Source organism: Ursus americanus, chromosome 24, assembly GCF_024610735.1.
Source record: "Ursus americanus isolate L20-20 chromosome 24, mUrsAme1.1.p, whole genome shotgun sequence".
NCBI lineage: Eukaryota > Metazoa > Chordata > Mammalia > Carnivora > Ursidae > Ursus > Ursus americanus.
In genome coordinates this window covers 16463671-16482567 of record NC_142150.1, presented here as the reverse complement: position 1 = coordinate 16482567, position 18897 = coordinate 16463671, and the positions used below count along the sequence as shown (strand labels likewise).

Here is an 18897-nt window from a genome sequence, read left to right as displayed (position 1 = left end):
GGTGAAGGCTGATAAAAATGAAGATTCTGGTATCAGAGCGTATGCCATCCATGTGACCAGTATCACCATATTCTTTCGCTCCTGGGCATGTGTTTACTGTTCTCAGGCCTATCTGGTCAGACTGGAAACTATATGTCAGGCTTTGGAATGCTCCAACAACTATCTCACCTTGTTTCTGTGTTCTTGAGCATATAAGCCATATCTAAAAGGCTTGCCTCATCTTTCTTTCTTAAGTGGTTACACCATGAAGACAAAAAATATTTATTGTCTTCCTTCCTGTGTACACCTCAGACATTACTAATTAAGACAATAGTCTTTCTTGCTGATACAGAATCCTTCTCAACACAATGTTTGGGAATGCTAGTACCAAGTGATTAGCACTGTCATACATGAAAACAACCCCCTGGCCCCACTGCACCCACCTCCCCCCAAAAACCTTATATTTAACCTCCTTTAGTCTTGAAGAACCAAGTCCTTAAACGTTGTTTAGGCAATAGATAAGCATCAGAGAGCACAGAAATTTGTAGGATGAACCATACCATGCAGGAGGAGGAACCTTTTATCTAAACTTCTGTTAAGCACTGGGGTGGCAGCAAGGAAAGGGAGGAACAAATACAAGTCTCAGAGGTAACAATTGATAATTACTATCATGTATTAAATTTTATAAAGTCACGAAAAGTTGCCATGTCAACCCAAGTTTAAATATTGTCATTAATTCAACAATCATCACATGTACTGGCCAGGAAGAAGAAAGAATTTAAGAAGGAGAATAATAATCAGGAAAGCAAAACCTTCCTAGACAAACCCAGCATCCTTCCCCTCATATATCTCTGGCCTGAACTATGTCACATGACCACCCTAACTGCTGGGGAACCTGGGAAATACTGTCTCTTCAAGCTAACACATAGGTGCTCCTAACACAATGGGAATTTCTGTTACCAAGAAAAAAGAGATAACATTTTGGGTCAGTAACTAGCCATATCTGACTCAGTCTCTTTTAGTTCACACTTCCATTTTAATAACTATATTTTTCTTATAATTTATATAGACAAAATTACATACTTGCTGTCTATGCCAATAGATTATGAGCTCTGAGCTTGCTGAGTATATGTCTGATTTTTACTAACCATTTTATTTCCAGGAAACATCTCAGTGTCTGTAACATAACAGCCACTCAAAATATATTTGTTAAAAAATGAATAAACTTCCACCAAACTTTCGTAGGCAAGCTGTATCTCCTACCTGGTTTATGACATTTCTGCCCAACAGCTCAATTCGTCTTCTTGTTTTCACTCTACTGGCTGAGTGATCCCTCTAAAATAATCTATAACAAAGTTAAAGGACTCAATAGTTTACCATTACCTTAAAGATACAGCTCAGATTCCTGAACATGATTTATAAAGGCCTTAATGACTTGATACTCATGCATCTTTCTTGCCTCATCATTTATCTTTCCCTGCTTCTCACTCTATTTCTATAGTAACTATTTTTCAGTTCCTGAAAGGAGCCATATTCTCTTTTTTTTAATTTGAGGTATAATTTACATACAATAAAATTCACCTTTGTTTTTATACACAGTTTTACGTGCTTTGACAAAATGAATAGAGTTGTGTGACTACACTATGATCAATAGAACATTTCAAGCACCCTCCAAAATTCCCCCATATCCAATCAAACTCTGTCCCTGCCTTTGTACCCTGGTAACCAATGGACAGTTTTCCATCTCTACGGTTTCCTTTTTTTCCAGAAAAACACATAAATAAAATCATGCAGCATGGAGCCTTTTGAGTCTGGATACTTTTACTTTACATAATGCTTTTAACATTGGAACATGGATTAATAATGTATTCCTGTTTATTCCTGAGTAGTCATCCATTGTAGATGTACCATAGTTTATCCATTCACCAGTTAAAGAACATTAGCTTTGTTTCCAGTTTGGAGTAATTAGGAATAAAACCACAATAAATATTCACATAAAGGCTTTTGTATGACTGTAAATTACCATTTCACCTTGGCACAGGATTACTAGATTGTATATTAAGTGTTATGCTTAACTCTATGAGAAACTGCTTCCTATACTATTTTCCAAAGTGGCTATACCATTTTGTTTTCCTACAATATTATCTTTTAATGCTGGCCCTTTGGCTTATCTTGCTATTCCTCCACTAACCTCCTTCACTCTACTTACTAATACTTATACTCTAGGTTTCAGCTTGGTGATTGTTTTCTTTGGGAAAGTCTTCCTTGCTTTCAGGTCTGGATTGATGCCTCTCTTATATTCTGTTATATTATTGTATATCTCATCAATTAATATTGCATAATCTAAAAGATAAAGGCTATTTCAGTCTTAATTTGAACTGAGCTTGCAAGATTACAAATGCCAATTATCCCAACATACAAAGGGATGTGCCATACTATCTTAGTAGAATTTCTAAAGGGTCTATTTTTTCTATTTTTCAACTGTGGCTTAGTACTCAATGAAGAATATATAAAAGAACTGAGGCTAGACATCTAGGACAGAAAATTCTCTTGGATAAACAATATGGAGTGAGGCTACATACTCTGTTCTTCATGGAGCAAAAAGAGAAAGTTCCATTTCCCATCAAGATAAGTGAGAGAGGATTCCATAAGAGCACTTGGATAGCTTGATCTTTGTCCCCTTTCCAGAAAGGCCTAAAATTGTGAGAGTTTTACTAGATGACTTCTGTGACGGTGGGGAAAAAAAGAGGTGACACTATTAGGAAAGTCATGGATACCTAGGGCAAAGGATATGTATTTCTCATGGACCAATTGGGGGCTATATAATAGATAGCCTTCCTGTGCCCATCTGAAAAAGAATTGACCTAAGTGAACTGCCTGAAAAGGTAATGAGATCTCCAACAGAGTCTGTGTCAAATGGAGTCTCTCTAGTTGAGTTGCTGATCATAGTAAGAGAAATAAAGATCCCCAATAATGACGATGGTCACCCACAGATGTACTCTAAGGGAGATCAGATAGAGATCATAGCTGCAGCAGCAGTGCAGGATGATTCCTCCCATTTGTTTCATTTTCCTCAGATAAACACCATCAAACTAGAAGAAACAGAGATATCTAGTGAATGAGAGGGGAGGGGTGTAAAAGCTAGGAGGGGGAATTAGAGGAGAGGAAATAAAAAATAATAAATAATTTATTCAGCCCTTATATTTTGACATTCAGCTTGTGGTCAATTATTTACTATTATAATTGATGATACAAACAAACATTTTGACATATAGATCTTTGTCTATATTTCCTATCATTTTCTTAGACAACATTCCTAGATGTGGAATAACTGGAACTCAAAGTCCTAACAGTTTTGAGACTCTTAAAACTTAATTTTTAATTTATAGTCCAGGATGGTTTATAGTTTACAATCATAAGGGTATATACCTTGATAAATCCTCACCACCAAAATTAGTGTTAAGAAAAAATCTGTTAAATTGATTAAGGCAAAGAGAAATATCATTGTTTTAAGTTCAATCTTCATGGGATTATATTTTGTTGTATATTTTCCACTTTTATTTTCTCTGGATGACTTGCTGGTTAATATTTGTTGGTTAATATCTGTTAACATTATTTCTATTCAGAAGACTATATCTTTATCTAGATGAGATGAATTAAGGGAAGGAAAGTACTTTTTGATCCTTCTAGGCTTCTTCACGTTCTGCGTATTTATTTTTGAGAAAAACTGCATTTTCAAACATAAACAACTGTGTTATCCTATCAATCTTTCTTAAATGCATATTCTCCCTTCTTACTCATCCAGAAAATCAATCCAACCAATTAATGTGTCAGAGAATGGGGGGGAAAAAAAGATGATGCTTCAGTATAGCAGCCCTTCCTGTCACTTGGAAATGCATCTTAAATGTTTCAAGGAACATTAGCATGAGTGTATGCATGGACATCCCCAGAGAAAGAGAGAGGGAAGAGGAAGGAAGGAGAATATGTAGGTGTTCACATGGGTGTGCTGGGGGTAGGGGAGGTAGGACAATTGTTACTTAAATGCTTCTCCCATTCTAATTCAATTATGACATTCAGGGAGCAGAAAGGAGGGAAAGCAAAGCTGAACTTTTCGTTTCAGATACAACCTGTTTTCTGAGATGTCTGATGAAAGTGTACAATAAGAAACTACAATTCCCGTGAAATTTGATTGAACAAATAGGAAATAAAGTGACTTTTCTTGGGGGGGGGAGGGACCTTGACCATGACTGAGAAATAAGAAAGGGCATACTTCTCAGCAATCTTTTTCTTTATATGGTCTTGGTTGAATATGTCATTGCAACAAAGCTGGTCTCAGCCCAGAGAAAACAATGAGTCAAAAAGAAAATAAAAATAGTAATAAACACATTTATCCAGTACTTACTGCCTCCCATACACAAGTAAACAATTGTTCCACATATTCTTTTAACCCTGTCAAGCTCATGAGGTTAGTATAATAATTGTGTAAGTTTATAAAAGAGGAAACTGACTTAGAGATGGTGAATTACTTATCCAATATTACACAATAAATGGCACAGGTGACATTTACATTGAGAACACTTAAAATTCTAGGGTCCCTGGTTCTAAACACTAGGCACATCATTTCAGCCTTAGTCCCACCAGGCTAGGGTAGGCTCATATTGCCCTGGTCCTTTCCAAACATACCTAACCATCCCCCCAAACCCACCTCTGTCAAACTCTTCCATATTTTGTTATTAATGTGAAGGTCCAGGGCAAAATGAAAATATGGGGCCTCAGCTCGGGTTGGAGATGCCAAACTTTCCTTTGCATGGGGATGGCATCTCCACCAGAGAAGACGAGTGGGTCTGGAGATTTTGGAGATACAACTACTCTATCAGGAGATAGTAGATACCTTAAAAAAATACGAAATAGGATAAGAAATAGGTCCTGGACAAGTCACCTGCTAACTAAACTGTGGGACTCCAGGTAGGGTTGGTCTTTTCTTATAAATCTGGCCTTAGCACATCTCAAAATTTTGAGCAAGCAAAAATAAGAGATTCAACAAAGAGCCTGGCACACACTACTGCAGTTTATAAATGTTTGCGATTATTATTAATGATATTTGGGATACATTCAAATTTGGAAATTTAAGTAAACTATTAGGAAAATGTTTGTTTGTCTCCTATTGTATTACCATAGAGACACACCTAAAACTCCTGATAAATTTAACCATTATACTAAAAAATGTCTTGAGCATTAACGAAGTACCAGACACTCCCTGAATATGTTATGTTCATTATCTTATTCTATTCCCATAATAACTTCTTGAAGAAGTATTGTCAAGCCATTTAATAAAGGAAGAAACTTAAGGTGAAGAAAGTTAAATAAATGCCCAAAATATAATAGCTGATGAGAGACAAAGTCTATGTTCTTAACCTGAGTCACATTGTCTAGATTAGTGATTCTCAACCCTAGCCACACATTTAAAAATGTAAATAAACAAAAAACTGATGCTGATAACCCAACCCAGATTATTTTAATCAGAATACTGAGGAGTGAGAACCAGAGGCTGAATATATACAAATGTGCTTCAGGTGATCTCAAGTTAGCCAAGGTTAAGAATCAATTGGTCTAAATAGTATAATGCCCCTACAAAGCTCTTACTTTTAATATAGCATGTGTTAACTCATATTAGCAGACCATTTTGAATTCAATGGAAACTCCAATTTATTTATTTTTAACCCAAGAGTATTTTTTTTTTAAAGATTTTATTTATTTATTTATGTGACAGAGAGACAGCCAGCGAGAGAGGGAACACAAGCAGGGGGAGTGCGAGAGGAAGAAGCAGGCTCGTAGCGGAGGAGCCTGATGTGGGACTCGATCCCAGAACGCCAGGATCACGCCCTGAGCCGAAGGCAGACGCTTTAACGACTGCGCTACCCAGGCGCCCCTAACCCAAGAGTATTTTTAAGGCAAACACCAAAGCATATCCACTGTAAGAAAGCAAAGTTATTCTATTTTGCACAGGAAGAAAGAGTTGTTATTGCCATGACCTTGAATAATCTTTTATAGATGGGTGTGGGAGGATAATTTATTTTTTCAAACTCAGAGAAGTAAAAGCGTCTGTGTATTGACCTGAAAGAATGTGTGGAAAACATAGGATGAGGAGAAGAATTACTACACAATTTGGATCAGGAAATGTCAGGGTGGGCGGATGTGGGATGATAGAAAAGGAGTGTGTCATGAATACTTCATAAGAGGGCCCCCGCCTCCTTCACATTTGTAAGTGTCATTTATAATGGGATGAATAATAGTGTTAAGATGTGTGCTCTGTGATATGTCCCTTTATCCAAATAAATACAAGGCAACCCAGATAAAACTATTATCCAAGGCCAGCACATGCAACCCAGAGATGTGATGTTGATGATTTAAGCCTCAGTCCCAACAGGAGGGTAATTTTCCAGTTAACTGCCTCAATTCCCCCACCTAATTCATAAAAAGAGGGTTTATAAACAAAGTCATGAGTGTCCCAAATGTTCTACCCATTAATTTTATTCTCCAGTATACCCGACTAGAATCATAAAATCAAGGGACTCATGTTGTGTGTAAAAGAGATATAGGTGACAGCTACAGAGAGATGCTTCCATCAGTTTAAAACAGGTAAAAAACCTGACTAAATCATGTCAAAGGCCACCAAGCCAAATACGACTCTTCTATAAAACTGCCACCATTTTATAATTTGCACATCTCCAAGTTAAGGGAAAAAAAACCGAAATGATGAAATGATGAGTGTGTTACGGAATTAAGGGCAAGCACCCATAGATTTTGACAATAGATATTATGACAATTTGACTACTTTGTTTCTGGAAAATATATCCACTACATTGAACAAAAGTATCAATTACATTGGAATTTTTTTCTAGCAGCATTAAAAATGGGTCATAATTCATGACAACGTGGAAGGCATTGTTAAAAGGAGCATAGGTTTTTGAGTTGTAATTGGCTGAATTCAGTTTGATTTTTTCCACAACTAACAACAACATATTTTTGGGCAAGTGGCTTAGTGCAGTTGAAGCTAATTTTATCTATAAAGTGGGAATAATAATCAGCATTTAAAATTATTCTGAGGCTAACAGATACTATCTGTCAAACAGGAAGTATAATTTACCTAGGATGATGATTTTTATTCTATTATATTCCTATTATAAGAAGTTAATCCACTCTCTTAATGACTTGCTAAGGGCCTGTGCTTTCATATCCTGGGACTCATGCATTGTCCATTTTCTCTCAGAAGAATAAAAAATCACTAGCACAGAGGGTAGCTCTGAAATTAAACCTACCTAACCAGGAAAGGACATGGGGAAATTGGCCAAACTACGAAGTCAAGAAGAAGTTCCCATTGGCAGGGAAAGTCTAGTGCTAATATGGTAATAACTGGCACAATCCATCTAAGTTTCCAGTGACAGTCTTAAAGCAGTTAGATGGGTCAGCAGGCAGGAAAAGTAATGGTCAGGAACTCACCAGAGCTACTGGCTTACTGTCTTGTAGTTAAGGTAAGAGTTCCAAATCCACGTTCTAGGTGGATAAACGAAACAGGTTCATAAAGATAAAAACCAAGGGAGGAGCTCATTTATAAGAACTCAGGTATGACTTAGAATTCAAGCAGCAAGACAACATCCCAACTTTCATTTTCAGTTAGAAGACTTACTGTAGATACAGCAAAGATAACTTGATGCAGAATTGCTGTTACTATTACTATGCAGGTATGATATTAACTCTTCCTAACAAATCCAGAAGAAAAGAATTGGCATCTTTCCATGACAGAAGAAATTAACTCAGTAAGGGCAAGTAAATTCCCAAGGTCAGATAAGCAGATAAATGAGTTCGGAATCCAATATTCAAATCCAGATTTATCTGGCTTTAAAAGAATGGACTGAACCAAATAATAGCATGCTATCCCTAAAAGAAGAAAATAAAATAAAATAAAATAAAAGCAAAAAACAACATCAAAAACTCCTATTTCAACTCACAGTTGTTCTGGCAAAAGGAGAGAAAAAAGTTCGAACATGCATCTGATGACTAAATGGCTCTTGCAATGGAAAACGAGATCCTAAGAGCTTGACAGGGTATGACAGCTTGGTCTATAACCTAAAAGACTTTAAAATCATGTAGCTGGAACTTTTTGATCAGATGGATAGAAGTTTTCATGATTTCCTGTCTCTCACCATTGTTAGGAACCTCTAAAATCTTATGGAGTAATGGAGTTCAGATTTGTATACTGAGAAATAATATATATGCAGTTTAATCATCCTGGTCACTATGTTTATCACCACAATATTTAAGACAGGAATTGTCCTTCACTCAATGTTAGGGAAGATCTGAATACTGGTAAATCCACCAGATTACTTCCCTTTCAGTACAAGTTGTTTGCTGTTAACCTTGATGCCAAGGGTTTATTTACTTAATCTTCCTGGGATTTCTGAACTGTAGAGAATCACTAGAAACACTTTTCTTCCTACCTCACTGTAATTAATATTCCATAGCGCCTCTGGCTCTTTGTGAGTCTTCTGAGGCATGTGCAAATGTCCAGAGGGAAAAAGCTAGGGACTCTTCTTTTTGTTCCACCCAGGAAATGTCAGGGACATTTCCTAATTTCCTTGTAGAGGAAGAAGAGCAAGCAAGAAGAGTTTAAGCATTCTTCATTCCTGTGAAGTTTGGGGGAAGGAGTTTGAAGAGAGAGGGAAATAATCTTCCTTACCTCCTCTCCATAATGCTCCTGTTTAAAAATTCTTACTGGGATTTTAGAAGAGGTAATGGTGTAAGAAAACAAAATCTCTCACCTACTAAGCAGAAACTCTCTTGAGTAAACGCTAAGGATAAATTCTCTAAATATTTTTTAATCATATTTTATGCCGTGAAAATATTCACTTACTTTATTTACCATTCTCTTGTCCATCTTCATTTGTTCAGATCTATAATTCCCATTGTACCTGAGATGTTCTTCAAGGGGTCATAATAAAATGCAATTATTGTTATTTAATTGGGTACCACTATGCAGAATTTTCCCTCAATAGCTCCTCCACCTCTTCCTACCCTTCTAGTGGCCAGGAGACTTAAACATGTCTGTCAAAATACTTTTTTTTTTTTTTGTAGGGAAGGGCCAGAGGGGGAGAGAGAGAGAGAGAGACTCTTAAGCAGGCTCCATGCCCAGTGCTGAGCCCCACACGTAGCTCGATCTCATGACCCTGAGATCATGACCTAAGCTATAATTAAGAGTCAGATGCTTAACCAATTAAGCCACCCAGGTACCCCAAAACACTCAACTTTCAATCTCAGAAAAATATCTGCATGATGGAAAATCTAGTTCAACGGAAAAACTGAAGAGCAATAAAGAATCCACTTACTATGGTATATTAAGGGAGATAAGATGGCACTTCCCACCAAACAAATAATTTTACAGAGTAATTGAGTCATAGTTTATTTCCTTTAGGAAAATATATTTTCCCCATTTAAAAACATATTGAAGATATTTATTCTCAGTGGTATCCAGCATTAGCAGGTAGAGAAATTACAGGAGATGAATTTCCCACTTCAGATGCTGTAGAGTGGTAAATTGGTAAAGGGCTCTTGAATTTACTGAAATCATCACATTCACAAATGTACTGAATGCTATTTATGTGTCTTTGTAGCTTACAAATTTAATGAGGCTGAGATCTGAAGAATAAAAAAATAGTTCCACTACAAAAATGAAAAAAATGTTGGAATGAATTCTAGGTTCATTGCACGCTTAAGATCCCAAGACCCAAACAAAATTTTTCTTCCATAAGATCACATGGAGTAAAAATGAGTAAATGTTCATTAGGATCTTTGTTTAAAAGACATCAAAGGGATGCTGACAATCTCACCATTTCACTCCTCTCATTATCATCTGCTGTAGACATAATATGTTCTACTTTCAGGAAACCTGGAGCATCTTATAAATTGTTGGTACTCCTCATGGAATGTGGATTGTGTAGCTATTGGCCCTGAATATATAAACTATGAATTAAGTGTCACTTGAATGGAAAATTATTTGAAGAAAGTACACTATGATTCACTTCTAATGAATGCTTTCATACGTCTCTGCAAATGTATTCACCCAAAGAAGTTCTCATAGAAGCAGTCCAAGAAACTTCTTTCCTGTGATATTTTATCTAGCAAATGTTAAAGTCAAATAATTCACTAAAGCTATGAAATTTCCTTTTATTTCTAAGGAGCACAACATAGAAATTTCCTGTGCCCGACTACAATCCTATACCAGATAGCCTACTGAAATTAAAATATGTTCCAACCCACAAAAGCAGATATTCTGCAAAAGACAATGAGAACACTTGATAGAGATATAAAAGCATAAACAAAATGCTTTGTTATTCAACCTACCTCAAGCTACTAGTATGTATCTAATCTCCGTTAAGAAAGTGAGTGCCTGGTAAGTGTTAATTGCCATATAAATTAGTCATGGATGATTCCTGCGTCCAGGTGTTCTGCTGTGTATGGGGGTCTGTGTCTTTTATTGTTGCTTTCTTGCTTTCAATACAGATTGTGAAGGAGGAGGTTAATTACAAGGAGTAATAGTTGGAATACACTCATACCAAGTGTAGATTCTCTATCATCAAATTTATTTAAGATCAAAAAAAAAAAAAAAAGAGAGAGAGAGTACCACCCAAGAGCTACTAAAGTAACCTTTTAGACTTTGATTATTATTCCAAGGTTATAGAATTTTCCGATTAAAGAAAAACTATGAATCTTATATGTAATAAAGACTGACAACAATTAAACAAAAGTAATATGTACATTTTAGGTTCCTAGTATCTGGGACTCAGCTCAGTGTTGTTGGCTGATGGTTATGTAACATTATCAAGGACAGATTTCTGTACTGCACCACATTGTAGAGGAATTTCCCTGTGAATAAGGACTTATTCAAAGACAAAGAGCCAGTAGTAAATATTGACCAAAGTGTGTTGTGATCAGCCTTGTGTTAAAGAACAAGAATTTGTGACAATTTTTTGTCATTTGGAAAACGTAATGGCATTCAGAGCATTTGGTTATAATTGCAGTTTTTCAAATAAAAGATGATAAGGGACTAGACTTAACACAGTGGCGCTTGGGAGAGACAGGGGAAAATGGATCTAAAAAATCTCTAGATATAACAAACATTCTGTATTTTGCTTAAATGGGAAGAGGGGAATTGAGGAGGCAGGCATTCAGAATGATATCAAATGCCCTAGTTTGGAAGGCAGAATCAATGATTTTAAGATAACATGGTAGAGAATAATTAGAAAAAGAGACGTTTTATTTTAAAGGAGCCCTATTATAGATGCTTATAATCAAAGGTGGCTGAATCAAACTCTGGCTTGTATAAAATCAAGTCTGGAATATAGTAAGGTGCCCTATTTTCTTCCCCTAGTCTTTCCTTTCTCCCTCAGGAATTTCATAGGACAGATTCAAAGGATGAATCTAATACCCTTGAAGGTGGTGAACTTATGACTACATTTGTGCCACAAATGCCTAAGGGTCTCTATTCTTATTTCAGTTCGATTAGGGCCCTATGTTCAGTTCCATCTTGCCCTGCTCTTCCTCTGGATTTTAAAAAGCAGGGAATACTCTCTGATCATATTTCCTCAACCAATATTGCCAGGCAAGTATGTCTTTACAGTAAAGGCCAGAGAAGGATTAGAATGTCTTATTACTGTGAGTCCTAAAACCTCAGCCACTTAGTTTTATACCATTATTGTCATAGTCTGAAAATTTTAAATGCTTTAATTCCAGATGGTTGAGTGGAAAGAGTACTGAATTAATACTGAACTATTTTTGTCCTCAGCAATTTTACTAATAAACTGTGCTATTAAAATTTTGTTTTAGTATTTTCTTTCACCTTTTATACTTGGACTATTAGGCACATAACTTTATCTTATTTAATTCTCACATGGTATTGGTATCCTGTACTTTTTTAATCTGTGCTTTCTCTGCTTAATTTTCTAGTTGCAGAATGCTGTTTTTGTTTTTTACTAGATAAAATCTAAGATACCCTCTACCTCTAATATCATGAATATAGAACATACACAGCTTGTAGAAGGAAAAAAATAATGGGAAAGACAAAAATTATATATACATTTTTATAGACAAAAGTCTCTATGTTTGTAGCTTGTAAGATGAAAAAATGTGAAAGGTACTTACCAGTCTTGGGAAGAGAATTACAATGGGGCTTCGCTTCTGGAAGACTTTACTGTTGGAGGTGAGATTTTAGAAAACCGAAAAGAGGAAAGAAGGTAGACTTACAGTAGAAGATTATTCCAAGAATAACAAATGGCATGATTGAGAATATAAGTGAGAAAGGCCTCGTAGGGGATAGGGTAGGAGGTGAGAACACAGAGAGACAGAGAGCAGTAGCTTCTTTGTTCCTCCACACCTTCTGCATGACAATTAATCTAACCATGCAGAAGAGAGGGGAATGGGAAGGAAGAGTGGCCAATTATTAGATAATCTAGGGAAGCCCGTGAATTTGATCCTTGGAATCTGGGCAAAGAAGCACAAAGTTTATGGTCTTCACTAAGGCCAAGGGAATAGGTAGGTTCTAAAGGCAGAAGTTGAACCTGTGATTTGGTTGGGAAGCCAGAAGGAAGGTGCAGTTATAGAAGACATATGAAGTCCAAGCATTAAAGCTCACTCACGGATTTATATACAGAAAATGTGAAGTAGTCTTCTCTTCCTTGAAGGACTGGGTTGCCATAGGATACTGGAGAAAGGAGCTCAGCTGTAGAAAGAAAGACTCTTTTTTACAATGGGATGAAATTGGACTAAAAGTAAGTAGATTATAAGTGGCAGCTTTGGACCAGATACATTCTATGGCCATGTCTGCTAAACCTGCGAGTTTGTTAGAAATGCAAAATCTCAATCTGTACTCCAGACCTACTGATCTGAATCTGTTCTGAGAAACACTGTCCTTAACACTCTTATTTATAGTTTCCTCATCTGTAAAACAGGGGCAGTGGCTTCCTTATAAGGTTTTTGTAAGGATTAAATAAAATAACATTCCTGAAGTGTTTAGTAGGATACCTGGCATAGTTTGTACAAATAACTGTAAGTTAATGTATTAATATTAGTAATAGTTTATGCGGCAGAATTACTTTTTTTAAATTAAAATAAAAGAAACATTGAAAAGACTAGCTAAATCCCTCTTCAGAGTTGAGCATTCTAATTTCTAATCCATAAACAGAATTTGACCTTGCAGGCTATCGACTGCCTGCAATTTGACCTACTTTTAGTAGAAAATGATCAGGTGAGTGGATTTATTTCGAATGGTCTCTAAATTGGCTGAATTGTGCTAAAAGATTATTACATGAGGTTCTGAATCATTTTCAGTATCAGTGACTAAGAAAGGGAATTGTGAGCAGAGAAATCAATTGTCAGATTAACACAGTTCTAATATGCAATGCAAATATTATGCTACTGAAATAAAAGTGCAGAACTGCCCTTAATTACTCAAACCATTTCTCCCTAGGACATGAAAGGGTTTGTTTTGTCACTTAGCTTTAATTTATTCCAACTATTCTTTTTTTTTTTAAGATTTTATTTATTTTTTGAGAGAAAGAGAGAGCACGAGTGAGGGGAGAAGCAGAGGGAGAGGGAGATGCAGACTCCCCACTGAGCAGGGAGCCCTACGACTCGGGGCTTGATCCCAGGACCCTGAGACCATGACCTGAGCTGAAGGCAGACGCTTAACCATCTGAGCCACCCAGGCACCCTATTCCAACTATTCTTGATCAAGATTGCAAATGGGTTCAAAAGACCTTTAGACCTGACAATGTTTTAATTAACCCCAAAATCTTTGCTCTTCCAGCTACAATTTATAGAATTGCTGCACTCTCTATTCCCAGTCCACATTCATGTCTACTTTTTCTTAATTATCTAGAGGCAAAACAGTTATTTAAACATCACAATCTCTACACTAGACCAAAGAGAGCATGGCTCTGATGCCCTCACAGAGGAAAATAGGGCTAACATAATGATCGTAAGTGATGGTGATTACTATAGGAGTAATAATCTCCAATATTTATGAATGTTTAATTCCATCTTCTGTCTTGAAATACCTTTTTTTTTTTTGGTATATTCCTATTTTTGTCTTTGGTGGGAAGCCTCTCCTCTGTGTTACAGAAACATATATTCAGTTGTCTACTCAACATTGCTAACTTGGATGTCTATGAGTCATCTCAAACCTCACCTAGTCAAAGAACTGGTTTTTGTAAAATATTGTCTCTCCTATAGTCAATCCACCCTCATAAATGGCACCTACATTCTAAGTACCTTTAGAGTGTCTTTTTCTATTTTGTTTTCACATCCCATACCATCCGTGAGCAAACTTTGCCATATCTGTCGGTCTGATATTAGCAACCTGCTCTTTCCCACTATGTAATTCTACTTTGCAGGAGGGATTACTACTGATGTCTTTCATGCTGCTGAGATATTAAAATAGTTTTCTAATTTTGACATATATAGAACTCACTGAAGAATGAAAGTGTTTACTAGACACAATTCATAAAACGGAAAATGAAATATAGAATATATAAATAGTCAGCAATTAATGATAGGACAAATAGATGAAATTCATAATGATTTAGGCATCAAAAATTCCTTTTAGGTCCCAAATGATGTGTATATGTGTGTGCGTTTCGAGTGTGTACATGCGTGATAGTAGAAAGAAAGCACACGAAAACATGGGAATGCAACAACAGCTTCTAAGGACAAACATTTATTACATACTTAATGCATGTCCAGTACCATGCATTAATAAAATGGAAATACAAAGATGAATAAGATCAAATCTACACCCTCAGGAACTTCTTAATCTAGGAAGAAAGTCAGGGAAATAGTTTCGATAATCACTGACTCAAATGACTGCATTTACTGTAATGATTCAGAGTACTGTTTACCTGGTGGGAGGAACCAAATGGATAAGGAAATAAATAAAATCTATATGGCAACTTAGTAAACCTAATTTCTATAAGCATTGCCAAACATCACAGGGCTTATGGTTTACCAAATACCATAGCTGTTCATATTAAGAAAATGAAGAACAGAGACTTATAAATGGCCAAGGTATTGCTTTGTTTTGTTTTTTTTGATACCCACATATTTAATATAGCTATGCTGTGCTACAAAATGCCATCTCATGGTGAAAGGGTTTCCAGAACTGATGTTAAAGTCTCTATTAGGTTTATTTCCCAACAGTGTCTGTGTATTTGGGCGATCCATCCTTTAAAGACATGAACATTGCATTGGGTTATTCCAGTAAATCAAGTAAGCTACTGAGTGATATAGTGCTGGGAGCACTAACGTCCTTGTGAGCTTTAATTCAAGAATGACACAGAAAAGATGGAGCACCAGAACACGAGCCAAGCTTTAGAAGCTTTTCTCATACACTCGGTTGTGTGTTAAAATAAATTTATTATCACTGACAAGAAAATGCTTCTACTAAAATGCAGTCATCATAGAAGCTAAACACAGTCATAATCCAAAACCACTGTTTACATTAAATAATCATTTATTCATCAAATATTTTTGAAGACCTACTATGGGTTAGATACTCTGACAGAAAGAAGGGATACAAAGTTGAAAAGATTTGGTCCCAGTCATCCAAAAGTGAATAGATAAGTGGCAAACACACTCTTGAACAATCAGTTAACACACAAAATACTTCCTTGCATGGGTATAGATACAAAGTGCCATAGGTGGGAGTCTGCCTTATAGATGCCATGAAGTTGAACTTGAAAAGTGGACAACAGTTAAGCTAACAGACAAGTGATAAATCTAAATCTAAATGAAAAGCAGACTTTGTAAAGGTCTAGCGTATTGGAAAATTTGCTGACAGAGCAATTTCTCTATTTCTTTACATCTGGAATTCCTTTTAAACTGATGCTTAATTATGACATTTAGCAGAACTTTTAGCCATAGAACAATCAGAATGATTTGGCATGGTAAACAGAATGGAATGGATTCTTAGTCTCTGACTAGGGAGACATGGCTACAGTTTCAGTAGGAATATCCAATTTGCTATCACAGGTATTATAAGAGGCAATCACTCTTAAAATACGATTTTCATTATTTTTGTGGATTGCTGAATCTAAAGGACAAAAAAAGAGCAATTCTGACTCAAGTAAAATCTCTTAATAGCTTATGTGAACTCTATTAATTGATTTTTCATTTATTTATTAAGACCACAGATATCTACTGAGAGCTTACCAGATACCAACCACTGTGCTAAATTCTGGAAAAAGACTCTAGAAATAAATAACATACAGCCTCAGCCCTCAAGATTCAAAGTCTAGTAGTATTTTCAGATACATTTAAACAGATACTTATATAAGAGTGTGATCAATGAAAAAAGAGAAGCAAATGGGTAATAGAAGCATGGACAAAGGTGATCTAACAAGAATAGATAAATATGGGGAGGGAGCTTGGCTAGTAAAATGCGACCAAGCTTTTGAATGAGGGGAGTTGTTCTAGGTACACGATAGCATAAACAAACATCTAGAAGGGATAAAATGTCATGGATTGTTAGGGAAATTCCATGTAAAATTTGTTGTGCTGGACTACCAAGAAGGCCTGCTACAACCCATGATGTAGTTAATGACTAAATTTATTTATTTTTTCAGTATTCTGTATTCTTTTTGCCTTCTCTTCTTAGCCAACCTCTTCTTAGCCAAGTAGCCTGACTGCACTGTAGGTTGTTTTATGTGGCTCTGGGCTCTTTAACATGTAACAAAGAAGCAAAGCTTTTTGACACAGTTGAACAGCTGCTGTTAAGAACAAGATTAACAAATGAGTCAAAATGTGCTGCTGAGGGTTAGTTAATGCATTATATCAGTGTTAATTAAGGTATTATTAAAAGGCTGACTGTTGCCTCTCATATTCCTAGCATTTACACACACACTTCATTAATCTTTGCCCTCCCTGTGGGATAAGTCACTGCACCTGTTCAAGAGCAGAAGTATTGCCTGCCAGAGAGCAGGTGCACAACTCATGACAAGCAATGATGACATGTGGCAGATCAAAGAAAAAACACCCGGTGTTCGATAGGGATTTTACTTTTCCTTTATGTTGATGATGCACAGAGATTTTTCTTATTGCTTATTTGAGTAGAATCGTAAGATATATCCATTAAACTTTTACCCTCGATGCCCTCATCAATATCAAATATACATTTTGTGTCAAAGGCATATTCTCCAAGATTTAGAATTTAAAATATGTGACAAGAGAACAATTATTGGAAGAATGTCTCTCTTTTACACCATGGAAAACATGCTGAGCAGAGAACAAAATGAAAAAGAGAAGTAAAATATTGATATGGAAGGCAAAGTCCAGTATCATGTGCAAAAGATTATTTGGAGGCATGGGAAATAGAATCTCTAGGTAGTTGGAGGTAGAATTTTAGAGCTTTGAGGGGCTAAGTAAATAAAAAATAGCACCAATAACTGTAGCTATTATTTATGGAAAACCTATTCCAGGCAGTACATTATGAATTTTTTTTCACTTAATCTCTATTGACATTTAAGGTCAAAATTATCCCCCATTTATAGTGGAAGAGACCCAGACTCCAATGACTAAGGGACTGCCCACTGTTCCACAGCTAGTAAGAGGCAGAGCTGGATAAGTGTACATGGATCTACCTCCAGGGGCTATGTTCTTAGCTACTATCCTGAATATATTTGGTAGCAACCAGCTACCAGCAGAATTCTAAATATGACTTTCAGTCAAGACAAATGACTGGGCTTTCAGGAATTGTAAACACCAATCATATAGATATTATGCTTCTGTGATGTCTGCTTTGTTTGGAAGTTTTTGCTAGAAGAATGGATTTCAAGGTATATTGGGAGGCTAAAGGATGATGGCTTGTCAATCGTGAAGAGTTTATAGGGAAAATATTTGAGTTCCCCAAACTGCAGAATCTGGTCTTCAACTTTGTAGTCCTAGATCCACAATTTTAATTATATCTGTTCAAAAGGGATCAGTCTTTTGAGATCAGAGGGATTCATGAAATAAAATCTATAAGAGACAATTATGCCCATTTAATAATGTCTCATGTTAAATAAAACCGTAAATCATCAGAATGGTTCTTTTCAACTGAGCAGCTTTCTCTTATCCTGTAGGATACTATGCAGGAAGACAAATTATAATCAGAAAGCTGCTTAGTGATCACGGAATCAGAGCAGAAAGGATTGAATGAGCATGCCCATCTCCTCTTTAGGGATATATTTTCCAATTAGATTAGAATGCAAATAATCAGGGTACAAGACCTCTATCAGTGAGAAATATTCTGACAAAAATCTTGTTTTCAGTCTCCTTTGTACTCTGGGCTCTATATTGGTCATTCCACCCTTTTGGAAAATTGTAGCTTTCAGAAACACACTCAAATTCCAATTATATATTTCTGAAGTTACGTTCTAGTTATCGCAATTGTACTTCAATGGGTGCATGTTTTCAAAGTGCTGTCAAGCATGTTTCTTCTGCAAATATCACACTCCATTTCTAGATAACTTTTTAAAAAATTATCTCTTGGAAGTGATCCTAATATTGTTTACCACTCATTTACTTCCAACGTGTTGGAAAAATGGCCACTATGTGTGCCACCATCATATGAGGTGATAGAGTGTGTGGTAAGGGCTTCAGTAGGTTTTTGATCAGTTTTCATAAATCCTCTATTGCTATGCTAGCATTATTTTCTGCACCGGAGCCAAAGTGATCTTTCCAAAATAGTATTCCATACACATAACTTTTTTGCTATGTTTTCTGAAATATATGGTTTCCCCTTATGCTTATTATAGTCTCAAAATCCTTAATATGAGTTAAAGGCTCTGTAGTATTTGGCCCCAACCAGTCTTGTCTCTCACCAACATCCCTTTG

General features: G+C 36.1%; 1 protein-coding gene across 2 annotated transcripts in view; it reads right to left on the bottom strand.

The window, feature by feature from the left end:
* Positions 1 to 453: 453 nt before the first annotated feature.
* The window catches only part of LOC148107847 (uncharacterized), a 638616-nt gene continuing 620172 nt past the window's right edge, over positions 454 to 18897 (bottom strand). For both annotated transcript variants that reach the window (XM_087855366.1, XM_087855368.1), the window contains one exon: positions 454 to 12751. Coding sequence is in view for 1 of the 2 variants with exons in the window: in XM_087855368.1 (XP_087711494.1) it covers positions 12748 to 12751 (4 nt within the window). In the remaining variant the exon portion in view is untranslated. The remainder of the gene's footprint in view (positions 12752 to 18897) is intronic.